The sequence below is a fragment of the Halyomorpha halys genome, unplaced genomic scaffold (genome assembly GCF_000696795.3).
Source record: "Halyomorpha halys isolate HHAL.00 unplaced genomic scaffold, Hhal_1.1 Scaffold421.1, whole genome shotgun sequence".
Taxonomy (NCBI): Eukaryota; Metazoa; Arthropoda; class Insecta; order Hemiptera; family Pentatomidae; genus Halyomorpha; species Halyomorpha halys.
In genome coordinates, this window is record NW_027109834.1 from 1244995 (window position 1) to 1267069 (window position 22075).

General features: G+C 29.6%; 1 protein-coding gene across 7 annotated transcripts in view; it reads left to right on the top strand.

Moving 5' to 3' along the window:
* LOC106682525 (monocarboxylate transporter 9) overlaps positions 1-22075 on the top strand; it is a 252106-nt gene that overhangs the window by 179528 nt on the left and 50503 nt on the right. For 3 of the 7 annotated variants that reach the window (XM_067047997.1, XM_014423430.2, XM_014423431.2), the window contains exon 2: positions 10735-10749. The exons of the other annotated variants lie outside the window; for them this stretch is intronic. In XM_067047997.1, coding sequence (XP_066904098.1) covers positions 10735-10749 — 15 coding nt within the window. The remainder of the gene's footprint in view (positions 1-10734; positions 10750-22075) is intronic. 7 annotated transcript variants of the gene reach the window in all.

Sequence of the window (22075 nt, forward strand, 5' to 3'; positions counted from 1 at the left end):
TCAATTTTTCTATTTAATTGTATATCATTTGCTAGATAGAAAAAATACCTTAGTACAATAAGAATTAAATTTTAAACGTGTCTCTCTTTTAAATGTTATGATTTGACATGTGTTGTCATATGGTTTAACACTTTTACCGGCAATATTACAATTATATATATCCACAAAAAATTTGAAATAAAACATAACTGAAATTAAACATAACTAGAAAATGCTGAAGGTCATCAAAGAATACCACTAAGGAATTTCCAGTTTTTTTTTACTTTCTTTTAAGATGTTTCAGACAGGAATGAGATAACAAAATTTCTATATCTGACAATGAAGATTAATATTAAATCTGAACTTATGTAATTCTAAAATACCGTTTAAAATCCACTCTTAAATTTCTGCCATTAATTATTTTTCAACGATTAAGAAGTTAGACAACAATGTTTACTATTTATCTATATCGATAACTATTTAAAAATAGTTTCGATATAGATAAGGTAGTGTTATATTGTTTAAAATAACACAAGCCTTAATTAGAATTAAGGAAAAATTAATGTTATAAAATTTCCGAGTCCGGCAACTGACCAGATCAGTTGATGTATATCCGTCCTACGATTACTGTTGCAGCCACTGCCATAATGTAAACTGTGATAGTCACCATCATGAAAGCTATTATCGTCCCCGTAAACCTCTTACACGTTTACAGGTCGGGAAAGTAGCAGCCTCTTACACTGTAATGGCGATTGGTAGAAAAAACATTAGCACTCAAACATTATTGTGTTTCTGAACTTAAAATTGATTTCCACCAACTTATTTAACATATATAGATTTATGTAAATTGGTGATTAGAAAAACATTAATTATTAAAATCAATATATCTAATAGAGAAGTTAATTGTCTTCAGATACCTATCCTTTATCACATCCAATGATGAGATTGTGTTTTTACGAAAAATTTCATTTTTTTTTTTTTACTCTTCTATAGTTAATAGATTTTTTTAAAAATATTTTAGTTTTGTTTTAAAAAGTCATTCCTAAAATATTTAAATTGCTTTTGTTTTCTCATTTACTTCAACTATTTTAATCTTTAAAATTTATGTTGCAGTCAAATGGCTAACTTACAATTATGTAATGGAGTTTGTAATTATTTTTTTTATGATTCTGTAAATAGTATGTAACAATGTGCTCTTTTATGACCTTGAGCATTACATGCAAGTGACAACAATTGTATTAAGTATTACTATTCTGGATAGAAATAAAAAACCAATATTTAAATAAAATAAAGTTTATTCAATTTATAATTCTTTATTGGAAGATTATTAATTGACTGTGTGTATAGATGAATGGAATATGGTTCGTGGGCTCAATAAAAATAGTTTAATCATTTACTATTTGAGTTGTTTTTTTTTTACCGCACCCGGATCATATAATTCTTTATAAGTTTGACTATCCACAAGGACAATCTATCACAAAAAGCTTTTATTATGCATGTGATTTTTAACAATTTTAAAAGAAATAACAATATTATTAATAAACTATCATACCTTAAATACAATTTTATAAATAAAACCTTTTTGTAGGCTATTCTGCTCAGGTCATTAATTTCAGTCCACAATTATCCTATGAGACATTAAAACATCAGGGAATCATAAATTTATTAATAAGCAATCCTTAGCTTATTTCTAATTCCCTTATCTAATTACCTATTTTAGCAATTCTCCATATTATATTAAAAATTAAAATTTTTAATCACAGTTAATTTTCACTTTTATAATTTATCAAATTACTTGTAACCTTGTTCACACTCAGGTCAGGCATTTAATTAAGTTTTTTTTAATAGTTGAAATAAATAAATTAAATGCCAGACCTGAGTGTGGGGAAGGTTACAAATATTGTTGTGATAAATTATACTAGTGAAAATTAACTGTGATTAGCTGATATTGTTTTAAAAAAGTAGGTGATGATTAAAATGTTCTCTGGGACGATACAAACCCCAGTTCAGTTGTTCAGTAAATTTTCTCTGGGAAGTGTCAATTTATTTCATATTCATTTTATTGCAAAAATATGCAGATGTGTTAAATTTTTAACATGCTAGTACTCTTGTTTTATTATTCAAAGATTGTTTGAACTCGAAGACTAAAAGGAGTTAAACATAGAATCTGAAAATGAACCGCTTAAATTTTCTCAGCAATGTTGAAAGCAAGTGGCTGTCCTGTCGTAAAATGGCGAGTGTAGTGTACATCTACATTGTATGAGGGCACTCGAGAACTCAACATTACATCGCTTTATTTCACTTTATAGTTACACAACCCAGCGATATTTATCTCTCTTTATAAACACATTTTCATGTTGTAGTGCTAGTTGTTATTTTCAAGATAGATCACTATTTCATCTTCCTATCGTCGCTTATTCAAGTTGCTTCTCCTATATAATGTCTTAGTAAAACTTATAATGTGAAACCGTATTCAAACCTCAATGGTTTTAGGCCGCGAAGCTATACTTGTTTTAACACTGCTCTAACTATTCAAATTCATTATAAGAAATAAAAATATAAGGAAATTTTTCACTAGTTTCTCATCGATTTCTGAGGATAGTATAAATTCACCGCCCTTACTAGTCTATCTTGCGAGCTCTGGAAACCCAGGAGTATCTCCAAGTTGATATTGTTATGTTAAACCCGTAGAGAATGTCACATATGGGATGTAATGTATTGGTACTGTATTGTTGTTCCAAAATGGGAAATATTTGCGGTTTAGAACAACAAGAACCGATGTCGACATTCTAAATTTCGTAAAATGAATAGAAAAAATCTAAGCTGAAGATTTTTAGAAATGTGGAAGTATATATAGTCGTTGTAGGTTCAAAAAATAATAGTTACAGAGTTTCGATTAAGAAAATCCAACGTTAGGAAAGTTTTCAACTATCTATTAATAGCCAACGTTTCGACCCACCCTGCAGGTTTTCATCAGGGCTTTTGTGATTATCTGAGGTGTTAAATTATGAACAAAAAAAAATTGTTTTATAATTGAATTCAATTTTTTTTTAATATAATTAATATTTTTTTTCTTAGTGTACACCTCCATCAATCACAACAGTCCTCATGTAGATCTGCAGTATGGGTCGATACGTTGGTCATTTATAAATTGTCAAAACTACTATTTTTTTTCTCTGTCTCCTTCTAATTAGCATATGGTCAATCATTTGTTTATAATATATGTACATATTTTATTTTGTATGTGAAGCATATCTTTTACAAATAGCGTTACAGAGAAAACAACAAAAAAAGTACATTTGTAGAGGCTCCACAAATTTCCTTTTTTTGTTGTTGCTCCGAACTACCGATGATATAATTAAATTTATAACATACTATCATGATCCCTAATACTCTTTACTGCAAAACTTTGGTTACAACTTGTTTATAACAAATTTCGAGTATTCCTATACTTTTTTTTTTATCAATGTAGTCCATTTATTGTTAAAGAACTATGTAAAAAAATTGCGCTGAATTAAATGGAATCTTCAGTTCAGAATATATCACCATTGAATATCATTCGTTTTTACTCTTTTTTAACATGATTAGTAAAGAAATTCTTTAAAGTAAATAAACGAAAGGATTATTAAATTAATTTAAAATCAAAATAAGGTTCTAATTTTTGAATTAATTAAAGTTGAAATCTTTTATTTATTTAGTATAATTTATAACTGTACAAAAAATAAAAAAATAAAAATACAATTAGTAAATTGGATGATCGAAACATTCATCCAATTTACTTACACTTGAAAATTTTAGGAAGGAGCAACTCAATGGTGGTACTTCAAGCATTAATTTAAATTAGAAGGTCCCTTTTGGCCATCTTCTTTTTAGATGCCTTGGAGGATTATCAGGGATTGTTAAGGATCAGAGATTAAGAACTACTGGGTTAGGGTGGGAAAGTAGTTTGGAAAGGAAAGATGCATATCTGTTTCGGGCAAAATCTGCAACGAAAGGGATGTGAAGGTGTTTGTAGATGAGTTTATTTGTGACGTAATAAGGAGTATCAAGGATTTTGGATTGTAAGGATTAAGTTAAAATCTAAATTTAAACAAAAACTTATTATCACTCCTTCCTATGATGCTATGTATCTATAGATTGTCCCTCAATTCCTTAAATTGGCCTACATCAATAGGTTAATGTTCAGCTAAATGGATCCAAGTGAATCGTTGGGTATCAGTAAAAAATAAAACGAGAAACTTGTATATTATTTATCATATTCTAGACTATCCCCATCAATTAGGATCGTTATAAAACCAATACATTTATAAATTTATATATATATAATTAGTAGTAATTATCGTTAATTAAAAGAAATTTATATTTTTAATCACTATTCCACTCCTTAATATTTTTTTTTTTGCTAATTTATAAATATAATTTTAATTCATTTCTATTTAAATGGTTTAAAGGTACTTTATTATGATTTGCCTTATTTTTATTATGTATTAATTATTTTGTTCTTTTATTGATGATTTAAGCCTCTAGAGTCCAGTTACAATTTTATTTTCTATTATTCTGAAGGGACGTGTCCTAGAATAAATAATTTATTATTAATATGTGTTTTATTATTACACTTTTATATTATTTTTTTTTATTTTCATGCATTAAAAATATATTTATTCCTTAGTTTCTAACTCATTGTTTCATTTTTGTTACAGGTAAGGACTAATACATGATTCTGGCTCTTTTCTTTCCACTGTAAAGAAGGTATTTTTTTAATCTGTATCATACTAGTGCCATATATTTATGGTACTAAAAAGTTTTTCTTTATCATTCAATATGTGAATAATTAGTTAAATAAACTAAAGTTTTAAGTAATTTTATTTAATATGTTATTGATATGTTTTAGTGGAAGATTTTTATCATTCGTAGTTGAAATCATTATTATGACATTTCATAAAGTATACGAATATGATCAAGACAAATTTTAGAAAGCTATCAAATTGGCTGATTAAAAAAAAATCTATGCATTTTAGATTCATGCATTGCATTTCTTTAAAGTACAAGAGCCGGGAAGAAAAAAAGGCAGTTATCTTACCCCAATTTTTGATTACTTCAATAAAAACTATGTATAATTACTAGTCAAAATTGATGAGTCTGCCAAGTATAGGTAGGGGGATTAAAAAATGGCGGCTGTTTCAAAACCTTAAAAAACATTACTTTTTCATTTGGAGCTCTATATCTTAAAAACTACGGACCACACTAAAAAATCTAAGAGAACATTATTTAAAGAAGAGTAAATTTGCTGAAATATTAGCCCTAAAAGAGCTATTTACGTTCAATAGTTCTCGAGATACAGCTTTTTAAAAAGCAAAATTTTTTTAAAATCTACTGAAAGATTAATAGTTAGTTAATTTATTTTGAGAATTCTATATCTCAGGAACTATGTGATGTACAGATGTCTATTAGCACTCAAATTAAAGCTAGTTTAATGGAATATAAAGAAGTTTATTACCTTCACCTTCTTAAGAATGGTAGTTTTCATGATATTTGCTAAAATAAATTGATTTATAGTTGTTCGGACAATAAATTTGATTTATGAAAAACTTCATTTCAGAAACCATTTGACGAACAGATGTCTGCCAGCGCTCAAATTAAAGCTAGTTAAATTTACTATAAAATAGTTAATTATGTTTATCTTTATGATATTTGACAAAATAAACTCACAAAATGTTAATTTCTAGTTGTTCGTATAAAATGTTGGATTTTTGAAAAAATCCATCTCTAGATCCATAAGAGGCACATATAAAGGAAATTAAACTTACTATAAAGTAGTTTATGACTCTTATCTTCGTAAGGTAGTAGTTTTTATGATATTCAGATATGAATATAAATTTGGCAAATGAAAATTTTCTCCGAACAACTATAATTTATTTGAGTAAATTTCATGTAAACTATTACTCCTACGATGATAAACATCTACTTAACTTCTTTAGATAAACTACTTTATAGCTCATTAAACTAGCTTTAATTTGAGTGCTAATAGGCATCTGTACGTCAAATGGTTTTTGAGATATAAATTTTTCAAAACAAATTCACTAATTACTGATCTTTTAGTACGTCCCATATAACATTTTTTATGAAATGTTGCTTTTTAAAAAGCTATATCTCGAAAACTATTTAACGTAAATAACTCTATTAGGGCTCACATTTTAGCAAATTTAATCTTCTTTAAATGACGTTCTCTTAGGTTTTCTTATGTTGTTTCTACTTCTTAAGATATCAGCTCCGAATGAAAAATTAGTTTTTTTATCGCTTTGAAACAGCCGCCACTTTTATTCCCCTTACCTATACTTGGAAGACTCATCAATTTTGACTATTAATTATACAATCATTAATCAAAATTGGGGTGAGATAACTGCCTTTTTTCTCCTCTTGGGCTCTTGTAATATTATCCCCTCAACATTGGCCTGGGGTTCCACATTATCCAATTATGGAATTGAACAGTACCATAGCCTGTAATTATTTCAACGAAGTTATATGAATATAATTAAAAGATTTGTATCAAACATTTATGTGCCAAATAATTTTTTTATGTTTAAATCTTATATGCAGGTATGTCGGAGGTCTGTATAACTTAAATTTAATATTGTAATGCAATATGGTTTAACTAATGCCTTTATATAGAAGATTTTATCACGAGTGTAATTTTTTTTTTTTTTTTACGATATTACATTGTTGATTTATTTCATATTTTGTATAAAAATTATTTGTAAAGACCCCACTACTCTATTATAACAAAACTATTCAGTAGGTACGTAGATACCAAGCTAACATAGATTGGTTTATTTTTTAATCCAAAAAAATTTATGCTGATGGAAGGGATTGATTTTTTTATGAAGTCAATTAGCGATGTGTATTAACCCATTTTGTTTTTAACCAAGTTATTTTCAAAAAAATGATTTTCCTGGTCGGTTCATGTGCAATTTGCAAAAAAATTACAATTTACCTTCACTTCACAAGAAGTGTTACTGGTAATTCCATAATCTCTACCGTTCCTAGAAATAAAAATGAATAATTGGTCCAATTTTCGACAGTGGTCCTGTTATTGTAGAAGTACCTGATTTTGGTTTTTACTTTATTGTACGTGTTTTAAATCAGTACCTACTTGGTCCGCTGGTCTCAGCACCAAGTCAGCACCTCCTTTGTCCACTGAATTCGGCAACCTACTGGGAAGTGAATGAACTGAAAAGTACGATGCTTCAAGATTGATAGAACAATTTATCTTATCATTGATATTAATAGAAATTAATGTATTTGAAAAATGGACTCTGAAAAACTAATATTTTTATACATAATTTTTTTAACTAAAAGCTTGAAAACTAAATTTTGGGTCATTCCATGCCAAACCGCGCCGATCATAACACCTTCTACCTCAGATTTTTATTAAACTTGACGTAAATAATTCGTTTACTATCCTGATAACCCATGCGAAACTTTTTAACCCTCTCATTTATAGTTGTTGTTTAAATTAGTTTTTATTAGGTCTCAGAAAGCGTGCCTTTAACGTTCACCCACAACTTATAAAATACTTCTCTTGAAAACTATTTTAGATATTTCCACGAAATATTGCTGGAAGTTTGCGTTTTAATATAGTAAGAGCATAAGATCAAAAAATATTCTTACTAAACTATCTCAATTTCCCATTAAAATCAAAATATTTAAATATACTTGCTTATATACTATTTAATAAATGGTTATTTTGTAATACTGATCCATAATATCTAGTATCTCAGAACTGATAGGATTTTGTTTTTTGCTGAAGTTTTTTTAATACTTTTAAAAATATTGGTTCATATTCTTATAAACAAATATATAGGTGGCGTTTTAATTTGTTAAATTATTACACAAAAAAGAATATGTTTAAAAATATCAAGGAATATAAAAAAATCAGCAATACTATTTTATTAAATATAATAATCATTAGAAAAAAAAATTATTATGATACTCATAAAAAAGTTTTAAAAAACTTTATAATTTACAGCACCTTAAGCGGAGATACACTTAACGTAGGTATTAATCACCTTTTGGATTTTAAAATATATTCTTCTAGTGTACACAGTAATTAAACATATAAAAAAGTCAATTATATTTTTATTTCTTGGAGAAGTTTGTCGGGGAGGTGCGGTCAGCAAAGAACAACATAAATAAACAAAACCATATTTATTTATTTTATGCCGACGTTTCGGCCTGAGTTTCAGGTCTTTATTAATTTTTTTTATTATATTTATTATTATTCATTATTTGTTTTCATCATATTTTTATTTATCTGCTAGCCTAAATATTTAAGAGTATTTTAAAACAAAGTTTAGCATTGGATCACCTCTGAGATTTTAGATATTGTAGTTTTGTAAAATATATATATAAAATAAAATAACTATTTCGTAAAGTATAAAAAAAAAATTTAGTTAATTATTTTTACTCTTTTAAGGGATTGTGATAGGTTAAGAAGTGCATTTTTCACACACAAACCTCTTGATTTCATAACGATTTCTTGGATAGTTTCATGAAAACGTCTTTAAATTTGTATGTGCATATTAAAGGTTCACTGTCCGAGGTTTTGGACATAATAATAAGATAAAACATATTTTAACAAAAACTATAATTGATAGGTAAAAATATCAGGTGTGATCAAAGAAGTAATATAATTATTGGTTTTAAATTTTTGTCAAAATCTGAGGATATGATTGTCATGACAGGGTTTTGACATGGAATGACCTTTTAAATGTTATTTTTTTTTATAATATAACTTCTGTGTTTTTATTCCTATTGATAGCCCTAAGCTGTTCATAAAATAAATTCTATTATCTGGATAGCCCCCACTTGGCCGAAGACGGTCTTTTTTGAAGTACCAAATTGATATAAACTCATTTGTTAGCTTTTAACGCCTTTTCGCATGATGAATGTATTGGCTTCGATAAAAATGTTCTCTAACCATTAAATTATATTTTGTAGCAATATTTATTTGTGGAATTCGCCTGGTCAAAGAAATATTTGTTTGTCTAGATCAGTGGTACTCGATCTTTTTTTGATAGGGCCACAAACACGTTTGTGCTGTAACAATCAAATTGTTAGTCATGGAGTCGCAGACCGCACAAAAAAAAAAAAATAATAATAATAAATTAAAAAAATTAGTTCATGGTTTCTTAGGTTTTCGCGATTGTTACAAATTGAATACAACTATGAATGGATTCATTGTGTATATTTTTACATTTTTTTGTCATTCTCTGACGTTTCAAACACGTTGCAGTGTCCGTGGTCACAAGCAGTAGTTTAATTCAATTTTGTTATTAATAAAAAAACAAATTAAAAATTAATGAAAATTAACTTTAATGAAAAACGTTGGGATCAGGTCTATTTATTGACCCGGTTTAGTAACAACTCCATTTATTGACCTGGTAAAATAATTTAAAATATATAAATTTAAATATTATAGTTTATCAATGGTTAAAATTTTATATATTCAAATTTACCACCTAATATTCTTTCTTGATACATAAGTAATAGTAGAAAATTTGTCTTCCTCGCTCGATACAGAACTAAAAACGCCAAATACAACACATCGCTAATCCAAACACTTGATTTGCCGCATTTCTGAAAATATTAAAATGACATGTTGCCGTGATACAATCAAACATCTGCTGTGAATTAAAAAAATAAATGAGTAAATTTCTGTATATTACAGCAGATTACTGTATCAGTAATAGCACTGCACATCTGCAGTTGGGCTAATTACAAAAGACCTACCAGCCGCAGGTTGAGTAAAGTTGGTCTAGATGCTAATTTTGAATGATTTTTTTATTTCTGTTTTATTTTCCTATATTTAACTATTATTAATACTTTTTATTAAAACACTCTGTTAGGGACTTAAAATTAAAGACTAACGGAGTGAAAAACATCTCAAAAATTGTAGAATTAATACGTGTCAGTGAAGCACGTCATCAAATATCTGGAAAAAAAAGTTCCTTTGAAAGTTGATGTTTGTTTGGTTTTTAAACCGAATAAATCAAAATCCTGTCCTTAAGAGGAATGAGATAGACCCTGAGGTGACATCAAACCTTAAAGGAAACAATTCCATCGGATTTGGAACTGTTGAAGAAAACTACAAAACTCCTACCAAGTTCCTTAGTGCTGTTTCGCTCTTGAATTGCAGGTAGAGTTTCCCAACTTTGATTAGTTGGTTTTAAGAACGGCTAACTCAGCTGAGTTAGTTGGTTTTCGCCTTTCGATAGCTACGTTCTATTCCTGAGAGGAACAATACTGCCTTAAGTATAAACAATATACTATACTTTTTTCTTCTTTTCCTCTTCTAACTATAAATTTAATTAGCAGCACACGAACTAATTATTGTCTTATTCAACCTTTTTTTGAGAGAGAGGAAGTACAAATTACTAATTACAAAAGAGGGGGGAATTATTGGAAATTGTCCTTCATTTTATGGCCTAACATTATTCTGACATCCAGATTTTCAAAGAATGAAATGGCTAATTAACTACCTTAACCCTTCTGCATTGGTTTTACAAAATGGCCTCAATTTGCTATTTAAGTGCACTCTGTTCAACTCTGTGACGAACAGTACACCTTTAAATAAACTCTCTTTCCATTGGGTCCGATTCGATATTTAGTAGTTTGAAGAAAACATCTAAATGATACTTTGATTTATGAATTACTATGTTATTGATTTACTAATACTTTGTGTTGATATTGTTACAGGATTCCGTAGCGAAGGTGAGTTTTATTGATTGGTTTTTGTGATCCGTTTTTTTTTTTGTTTTTTTTGCACTAGTACTGCACTGTTAGCACTTTAGTAGTAGTGCATAGTGTTGTAGTATTTTAGCAGCTTTGTCGAAATACCTTGATGTAGGTGTAAACACCGCAAGCTAAATATTTTTAGTTGAGTTTGTTGTATTTTTTTTGCGTTATTTTATTTATCAGAAACCGTTTTTATTGATGTGTATTCGTAGAATGTGTTATAGTAGTTTTTTTTATATATTCTCAATCGTACTAAATGTAAAATATTTATCTTCTTTTGTAAATAATTTATCCTTTAAAAAAATCCACATAATACAATTATTTTCTTTTATAAGATTCTTCAGTATTTTTACAGATGTTAATTATGTAACTAATATTAATCTTAATTGATGAATACTTCTTAGAATTAATTTTATTTAAAATGTGTGGCATTGAATTTTTTTCACCATGATAATACAGAAATTTTATTACAACTTCTTTATCTTGTGTCTAGAGAAAGATGTTGGTATTAAGTAATATATTTTAAAGTTTTTCAACAAAGAAAAAAAAATTGTAATCTCTGATATCAGGGTTTTTTACTAGATTGAATTTGTATGCAAAACTTGGTCTGACCCTAAGGATCTACGAGGCCGATGGAACGGTTATTGCTACCATACTTCGTATAACAGCAAGAACAACGGCGAATATTCATTACATTCAACTTATTTTTGCTGACCGGTCAAATGAATGGTTTAAGTTGAAAATTGTATTAGAATTTTTCCCGTATTCAATAAACTTTAATCGTTGTACATCTGTATTAACTTCGTTTACGTTATGTCGTTATATCCACAAATATGATGGGGAAAAAATGGAATTCAGAAATTTGATATTTTCCTTAATAAGTTTTTTCTAAATTTTAGTAAACAATGAGTGCCTTTTACTGTAGTAGAAGTTGTTTGCTTACTGTTAATATTTTTTTTCAATGTACGAACTAAATATCTGTGTTTAGTGAGATACGGAAAAAATTTTAATCTAAGAATGTTAATTTTTTAAATAATTTAAATAAAAAAACTAAACTTCAGAATCATAGATGATAATCGTTATCATGGGTACTTCTTTGAATAACATAGGGGTGATGCTCCTGCTTCTGGCAAACACAGACATATATATGTAAATAATAAAAAAATAAATGTGTACTGCTACAACCCATGAATAGGCAGTAGTTTTATATATATATATATATATACGTATCCATGCTACGAAAACGTATCGAGTATATGTATTTAGCGATTGTGCTCTCCCTCTAGGCACATTAAGCCCTGCTTAATTATACTTAGCAAAACTCAATTTCATTAGTAACTACTCCTCTAAGTTATCCAGTCCCTAGGGTTAGTAAATTTGAAATAATTTGCCTAAAGCTAGCTCTCAAATTAGGAGCTGAATTGTCGCTAAATTAGGTTTAATTTATTCTGGAAAGTAAAAGTGGTCTTCTGTCTAGATTTATTGTACTCTTAGCGAATTATTCTTTTGGAAATATGCCATTGTTAAAGTCTGGGTGTTTCATAAAACCTCGTCTTCATCTATTATGTTTTACATTTGTTTAATGGTTATTATTTCGATCTGTATACCATTAAATATAAAACGATGCTTTTATGGACTCCTTTCACGATAGACGAATAAAATTGTATTCTCGTTTCATCGATTTATGTTAATCCAGAGTAAAATAATTTAAAAAACCAGAAAACGAATTTGGGACATGGCAACCTGATGACTAGAAGAGTCTAATTTATAAATGTATTTTTTGAGTATCAGCTATTTCTATTTACTGTTTTTAAATTCATTATAGTTCATCTCATTTATGTTTCAATCTTAGTTTTTAATGTAATGATAACTTAGTAAAATCGAAATAACGATGGAATATAGATTAAATGAAACAGATGAATTAATAGTAAATTATTGTTACCGGTAAGGATATAATTTATTGAAGAAGTTTCTAACATTGGACATCTAATAGGCATATAATTGAGCTTTCCCCAAAGACCACTTTTGACTGTTAAAATTGAAGCATGCGTGATTCTGTGTTTTTATTCCAAATCTGTAAGTGCTCTTTGGAACGAAATTGTTAATTAAATTTTTTTAAATTACTAAATTGAATTATTTTGCCCAGTTATAGGAAAGGTTTCATTTCTAAAACTTGAAAAACCTATATCGGCAAGTTAAACTTGGTTTTAATTTAAAAAATTGAATAATTTGTGTATATTGGCAACAATTCGGACATCTTTAAAGCCAGATGATTTTTAATATCATTAATTAAAATATCCAAGCAATTGATTTGTAAAAAAAAAAAAAAAATTAATCAAAAATTAATTTCACCAATATATATTTTTGAATTATACGATTTATCGTTTTAAGAAAGAAACATAATTTGTGGAGTGAGATGAATTTTAAAATTCGGAAAAGACCTTGAAAGGCCAAAGAAGCAATTAATTGGTTGATGCTCGACATTCCAATGTTCATTGAAGAGAGTGACGTCATCTCTTTCATTTAGCTCTTAACTTGTTTAAAGCTGGTTACTGTTAAGATTGTACTTATAACTAGAAGCGTCTGTGAATCCAGGATTCTCAAACTAATAAAGCCCATTTTGATTTTCTTTCAAGTTTAAACCAGAGTTTTTACCCATTGTGCTTACAAAGCAAATATTCTTTCAGTTCTATTCGATAGAGAATACCATGTAAAAATCTGATGTTTGAGAAATCATTATTAATTAATTAATTACTAAATTATGTATATTCAAGGAGGAGTACTCCCTGTCCGTCTAACGGTGGATCAACCCCCATTTTATAATTTATAAAACTTTTCATTTAATTGTAGCACTCGTTGCTCCAATTATATAACTGTGATTTACTAAGGATAGTAATCGATATGTATATATAAACACATGGGTATATATTATTCTAAAGGGTGGGTATGACTCTGTAACGTTTTATTATTCCACCTCATATGTAAAATAAAATATTACACAGTGATCACTTTTTATATAAAAGAGATACTTTTTTTTATATAACAGTGATCATTGTGGGGTGGCATTTTGATTTTACCTTGGATACAGTTGTTATTTTTCGATCTAGACATTTCCCCTTCAAACGACCAAGCACCAAGAATTCACGTTCCTTTTTTTTTTAAATCGGTGTTGCCCAAAAATTCAACTTGTGCAGCTTCATATAAGCCTAACATGAATCACAGTATTTCAGTTCTTATATTTTATTTGTACCTTATAATGAGCTTCCTTTTCTTTTCTAATTGTTCAGGCTTTAAGTTTTCAACTCGCCGCCTAGTTCCAAGTTTTAGTCTAAATGTTCAGGATTTAAGTTTTCAAGCAGCTTAGAGAGTAAAATAAAATATTACACGGTGATCACTATTTCAATTCATAGATCGCTAGTTTGCCTTATTAGTGGCACAATTGGCAATAATAAAAATGTTTTGATTTTATTTTGAAGCGGACGTATTCCAAAGAAGATACCGTATATCGAGGTTACTTTTTCTACTGCGGTCCTCCTACAAACTTTCTCGAAGCTAAAGGTTGTCACAAAGTAAACCCAGACTATAATCTATATAATATAAACATAAATTAAAAAAAAAATTGTGTGATACACTACTGTTCAAGCAAAGCTGTGATATATAAAAATGATCACTTCGCTTTAAGTTCTCCCTAACCTGCTACACGAAGGGAGCTTATCGAGCTCCGATGATATGTTAGTAATCAGCTGATCATCATGCAATCATTAGCTTCAATGAGATGAGGTAATTATCATCATAATGCCGATGGAACAGAGGTGATTTATTCGGAATACAGTTTGCTAGGCTATTGTCATTCAGATTGATAACTTAATAGTAAATTGGTAATCGAGGAAACATTTAGTCTCAAAAACTAAATTTAAGCGAAGTGACAGAATAAAAATATATGTATAATATTTATGTGCGTTAGAACTTGAACTTCTTAGGCTCTATCTTTTGTTGTCAATTTTATTGTCGAAATGGAATGCTTTTAATTAAATGAGATATGTCTCCATTAATTCATAAACTGAGAAATAAATTATGCGCTTATAATAGTTGTAGAATGAGACAGGTAATTTTGACAGAGCATTTTCTAAATAACGAGAGAATAATGAAAAAAAAATAATGTTGGCCAATTATACTTCATAGAACACAATTAGAAACCTGATGACTTGTTTTATATATTTAAAAAAAATTAAAATCTTTACAACTCATTAAGGGTCAGGGGGTTCAGTACTTAGTAAGGAAGTACAGTTACGCTCGACCGCCAGATTTTGGCCCAATTAAGGGTACCCAATTTATGAGGCTGGGTGAACCTCAGGAGAACTCCAGATCCCACTGGGTTGACTCACGGCTACAGTGTAAGAGGCAACAATTTTCTGCCCAGCCAAATTCGAACCTGGGCCTTTGGAGTTAGTAGCATCGTGCCTTACCATGGTGCTACCGCGCTCCCTTTTATGTATTTAAAGAGATGAATTAAAATTTATTGTTTGCTCGTATCTCGGAACTGGTGCTTAAAACCAGGCCGATTGAGATGAAGTTTATTTTGCTTTGTAGATAATCAAATTAAATTTTAAATGAATAAATGTAATATTATATTCCAGGAGATGAATAGTACTCCAGTAATTCAAAAATTGTATTTTTTTTTTTTTTTTATAGCTTTCAGATCTTTAATATTTTAAGATAAACATCGTTTCCATGGAAATATGCATGGACTATTTACAAAATATACATTCATTCAAATTGATAAGCCATAGAACGTGGTTTTGGTTTTTTCCGGATATGTTTGATTTATGTGTGTACAGCGTTCTCCTTTGGTAACTCTGGAAACGCCCATATAGATCCCTATGGGATCCATATATATATAATGAAATTCTGTATGTAGTGTCGTTTAGTCTGAAAAATACTATAAAAATGAGGATGAATATTATTCTAAATTTAGACTAGGCCAAATGTTTTTTCAACTTTTTAAGGCTTTTTTTGAACCTCATAGCTCCTCCAAATTGAGTTAAAGAGTTGAAAATTTGTATATAAATTGAGTCGGTGTTTGATAATTGCTTTTTGTGAGACTCAATATTTTTCTCTCCCTCCTTCTGACCTTTGGTAATTTTCCTCGTTTTTAAGCATTAATAAAACTACTATATTACTTTTCATGTTTTCTAATAAAAAATATAAAGTTTTTTTATAGTTTACATTACATTCTAGTATAATATTATACATTTTCACTTTATACGGTTTTACCACAAATTTCCATTTTCATGTTTTTTATTTCTCAATCTTATTTACAAAGCTTCAGATTTTATTTATTTGTTGGTATAATTCTTTTGAGGATTCATTAGAAGTCTCGATTTAAACTAGAAAATTTAATAAAGTCCATAGCGAAGAATCCGAGTACACGATATAAGTGTACTTAGGAGAAGATGATAGGAGACAATACTCACTCTAGCGTCTACTCCCCCCTCCTCTTCGCTTGCGCTATTGCGACTGAGATTGAAGTTCAATTTCTTTTATTTACTAAATTTTAAATAAATATTTTCTATTTCTAGAGGCAAGGGCGCAGCTAAACAAATGTTATCGAGCCAGCCTTAACCCTAACTGTTAATTTCATTATTTTTTAAAAATATTTTAGTGTATCTGATGGAAGTTATGAAGTTATCTATAAAGTAAAAAAAAAAAATGTTTTTAACTGTTAGATTGAACAGACTTTTTTTTGAGTGAGAATTGGTATTATGATAATGTTACAACATGGAATCTTTCATAATAATCATAATTGACAAAACATGACATCTTCTACTTTCTTTACTATATTGATGCTTTGAAATCCCCATTTCGTATTTATTCATATTTAGAGTTATAAAATCTAGACATGGGTTTCAACAAAACCTTAAAATTCCAGTTTCATTTAGTTCCCAAAATCTTGAGTCCTTGCCCTCCCCTAAAATGTATATATATATATATATTATAAATGCCTCTGCTGATTTGAGCAATAAATTCCCCATTGGGGGGGGAGGGTTTCGTGCTGGCCGGTATCCGCTCTATGCATGTTAGCGATAAATCATTGCCAGTCGCAATTTTATCTCGCTAATGGTTTCATTCTCATATTGAAAAGAATCCAATATCTCCATTCCCATTAAGTTCTATTAAAAGTGTCATTTTATATATTGTTCATTAAATCTCTTCCAAATTTATTTAAAGCACAATACACCTAAGTTATAATTTGCCGTTATATCTGATAAATGGAAAATCATGTTTTGTTGTAGTTTTTTATAAAATCTAAAATTTATGCAGCTTTTAGTTCAAAACGCAATGAATTTTAATGATAAATTCATGGCTAAAAAATTCTTTACTGTCAAAGTTCACTAAACTGTATGAGTGTAGTAAACCAAAACTGTATCGAGGCCTGTTAAGTAGTTCTTGTTTTTTCGTATATATCATTTATTAATTACGTCATCTCTACCAAAGGTGCGGAAGCGTTATATTCACACAGGAAATAAAAAATACTTATGTCCTCTAATCCGAAATCGCATTATAAATTTTAGACATCAAGGGACAAATTTGGCTTCTATCGGTAGCTATTTATTGTCTTTAATCAATGTAACCGTAAATTTGACTTTGATGGAATTTTCAGTGATTCGACTGGTTGGTACTTAGTTGGTCCCTTAACCAATACGCCGACTACTTTCTTTTAAGAATGCATAAACTTATATGCCAAACTTTGGAAGAAAATTGAGGATTATGTTGTTGTAAAATGTGTGCAAGATCAATTCTATCAGATTCCATTGCTTATGCAAGTGCAAAAAAGCTTTCTGGTTACACATATATTTTAACAATGGTTCATCACTTTTTTTTTTTTTTTATAACATTTATATAAGGGATTAAAAAAGATAAAACCAGTCAGAATAAGAATAATATAGTTCTATTTTCAAATAATTAATTTATGATTTTCAATTATTGTATATATATGTGGGCTCGCAAAGTTAAAAATATTTTGGTGTAGAAATTCACCTCTCAGTGCGAGCATCGGCGAGTGCAGTTAGAGGAGCCCTTGGTTTTTGAGAGGAGCCTTTATTTTTTCAGGCCAAACTTAACAAACAGTTGTAAAAAAAAATATATTATACTAGAATTTATGTTTCGTGGTAACAATATTTTATTCACGTCTTCATTATCAACTCTTTCCCTTCATCTCTTTACCCTCTCCCAGATCTTCCATACTGCCCCGAATTGGCTTTTACCATTTATGATAACCCTCGGTATTCATATTGACATTGCAGGACACTGTTATTTCAAACAATAATAAGACATGCACTGATGGTGTGTATAGGCAGACATGCATGAAAGAGCCCACCTGCCCCGTGTGTACTTGTTGTCGCCGCCTTCTCGATAAGATTTATCAAATTATCAACAGGGTAGCTCGCTAATCAAACAGGTAGTTGTCGGCAAGGCCGTGACCATCTGATCAACATCTATAGCTATTTAACCTTTTTTTCCTTAACAATATTATTTAAAACCACAAAGCAATAAAATATACTTGTCAATGATAATTTTAAAAAAATGTAATTTGTGCTACCGTTACAATAAAAAAATGATGATTTTTTTTTATTGCATTATATGCCAATTTTTATTTAGCAAGGGGAACTAATCCAGCAAGTAGGCCTAGTGGTCCTTTTTGCCAATTCCTTGTGGCTACCAGAGTTCCCAGCGCGTTCTAAACAAGGAGGGAGTGTCAAATTAATTTCTCGGGACCGCTGAAAAATATATATTAACTGCCCAAAGTGGGTATCGAACCCACAACATTTCGAACACTCAATAAACCAACACGCACGGCGGTCACGTCCCTTAACTTAAGTGTGGTAACCAAATTCTATGGATAATATTATTATTTTGTAAAAAAAAAAAGGCATCAATAATTCTGTTACAAATGAAGTATTGATAAAGGAAATTTCATTGGATATTCAGTTATTGGCGTTTTGTGACAATAATTGAGGAACCTGGCTATTTTTAAGATCCAATTATTGGCACCTCTAATAGCTATTGGTTTGATCAATATTTACATTACAAAATGATATTCACATCATCGCTAAGTGGCATCAAAACTTTTTAAAAGAATTTAAGTTCATAAAATTAACAGGTAGAAACGCAATAGGGCCAAATTTGGAATCAGGTCAGCAAAGGTGTTATGGTTCCGACGATTAGCGTGATGTGATAAGAAATTTGATTCCAAAAAATAATTTATCACCCATCTCGTTTGGGCAGGGATCAGCTTTTAAATTTTCCTTTGATATTTTACCTGTCTTTTTTCGGTTATCTTATCAAATTTATGTTATTAGTGTCAACGATTGGTGATATATAAAAAATAGATGCCTTTACTCTAAATGTTTCCCTGGATATAAAAAAAAGAGGTCTCTAATAAGTCACTATTCTCTTATATTAATCATGAATAGCTTCACAAAAGATTGTCGGCTGCTGTTTAACAATGTGTTATCTTTTGCTCAGTATTCAAGTTTCTTTACGACGTCAAGGTCGCTTAGGATCAAAAGAAAAATATTACATGACATCGTTAGTTTAAAATATTGAATTTTGAATAATTTTTTAACATTTAGATTAGAATTGTTGCTAATGTGTCACACGGTCTTTAAGTTATTAAATTACTGGATTAACCGTCAAAATTATTTTTATTACCCTTGATGTTTATGATCGGATCTTTAACCTGTTATTAAAACTTTTCTTTTACGGGTCGCTTAAAGATTTTGGAGATCTTAAGCCGCTTCTACCAGCTTTCTCTACCTATTTCTATCTTAAGCAATGGCTTTCTAGTTTATTACGCGGTGTTCAGCCGCGTCCTTCTTGATCCTATCCACCCATCTAAGTTTCGGTCTCCCTTCTAGTCTTTTTGCTACATGATCTACCTGTTGTAACCTTTCTATTATTTCAAACGCAATCGATTGTAGCGTTATTATTTCTTCAAGTATCTAATTCCTTGTATCTTCTTAGGCCTGGTATGACCTTAAGAATATTACGCTCAAATTTTTCAATATTTTTCTGAAAGGCACTAGTTGGACCATGTCTCATAACCATTACTAATTCCAGCTTACGTGGTATTTGCTTTGTTTTTATGATATGGGCTGCTAAAAAAGAAGGATTTTTTCGCACTGACGATTCTTTGGTCGATTTATTTAAGCTAGTTATTAATTTGGTTTATTGGTCATTAAATAAAGTTTATTGTGCTTCCGGGGTATTATTCGAAGGTATTATTTGTTTTTGTTTTTTTGAGAGGGCGTTCAACAGCCCGGTCATCAACGCCCGTTGGTTGTTGGTTTTGATAAGGTCAGGTCTAGTTGTTTCAGAGAGTCATTCCTTTGGTATGATGTGCGATTCCGAAGGTATTAACGTTTATGAATGATCGCTTGCTTACGATTATCCTTTACTTCTTGGTGGAAATACCGGCTTATAGTCATATACTTTGCTATATGATTGTGTACAGATATCGTCCGCCAGTAGCTATCAGTGAGGAGGCCATCACCTGAATATCTTCTTCTTTACTACCTAGGACAGATACGTCTTCCACATGTGCGAGATGTTTATGTATCTTGACCCGGCAATATACACCATTTTCATGTTATTCACTCTAATGCGAGGTTGAATAGCATCCTGACGTCACTTCGAAAGGTTTGGTCATCTCTCCCTGATGAAAGGCCCTTGTCGATCACACTAACTTCCCTGGAAATTCCAGTTATGTCATGATTTTACAAAGTTTGTAGTTTCAGACAGACATGGAATTGTAGGTGGCTTTGGAGGGAGTGGACAAGGCATGTACATCATGTTCCACTTTTCTCTTTTATCAGTTTCAGGATAAATATCTGCTCCGATGTGCTCTTCCCCCCCCCCCCCCCTGAAATTCCGCTACTTATTCATAAAAGGAATTCATTCGTTATTTAAACTAATCTAATATTATTATTACCATCGAAATAAATGATACAATTTCCAAAACGTTTAAAGGGGTTAGGCTAATTTCCATCAGCTAATATTCTTAAAATATCACGTGATAAATATTAGCTATTATAATAAATATTACATAAAATACAATAAATAATATTAGTTTTTATAATAAATAGCTAAAATTCTTAAAATATCACGTGTGTGTGTGTGTGTTACAACACACACACACTCAAAAGGAGCTATATCTAAAATATAAATTAAGAAACTAAAAATGTATTTCTTTGTATTAAATTAAAAGTGCTGTTGTATTTAGTTTTGACTTAAATTAACTCAAAAAATGAAAGAAAAAACCCCTTCGGAATCCTAAACATATTTCAATGAAACTTTTTAATATATAAATAAATAGATAATCTTAAATATTTTTTTTCACAATAACTAGAGTCCGTTCGGTTTAACTTTAGTGTGCTGCAGTGAAACCTCTCTAAACGGACACTCCTCATTGTCTGATGTCCCACTAAAGAGACAATTTATTAAGGTCCCGGCCAACAAGATACAAATTTAATTTAATGCATTTGAATGCACCCTTAGTTGCATGAAATATTGGAACTACTGCATTTTCAATGCAGAAAACTACTTTATTCCTGTAAACTTAAACCCCTCCCTCTGAGGTTTTACGTTTCAAAATACGTTTAATTCTAAAATATAATAATAAAAAAATATATCAGTCTAACATCTCAAGCTTTTCTCGAATTCTTCGACTTCAATTTCCTATTGATGCGGTGCCATAGTTGCATATTACTCCAATATGATCTTCAAAAGTCAACATGCTGTCCACCAACTTTTTTTTTTCTTTTAAGGCAATCCACAATGAAGGTGATGTTTGCCTAGTTATCTGCAGGTGACCACCCTATTCTAACCATGGTGGGGGGTCAAGTTTTTCATTTCGTGGGACCGCCACTTATTTTCTTAATTAAATTTGAGGATATATATAGATTTAATGAACAAAATCTTATAAGTATCTTATGAATTATAATATTTAGTTAAAATTGAACATTTAGAAATACATTATTATTATGGTTTGGTAACATAAATTAACCAATACATGCTATAAAGTAGCGAAACATAAATTTTTATTAAAAAATATAAATAGCTTCAACTAATCTATACCAAATTTTCAGTGTTTTGTGTAAGGATAATAATAAGTAACAGAAAGATTTAGTAACATATATTGTTTTGAAACGAAAACTCACTGTGTTTCAATATTAGTACTATATTGAAACAACTGAGACTGATTGACACATCAAAGAGTGGTAATATATTTTTTTGGAGTAAA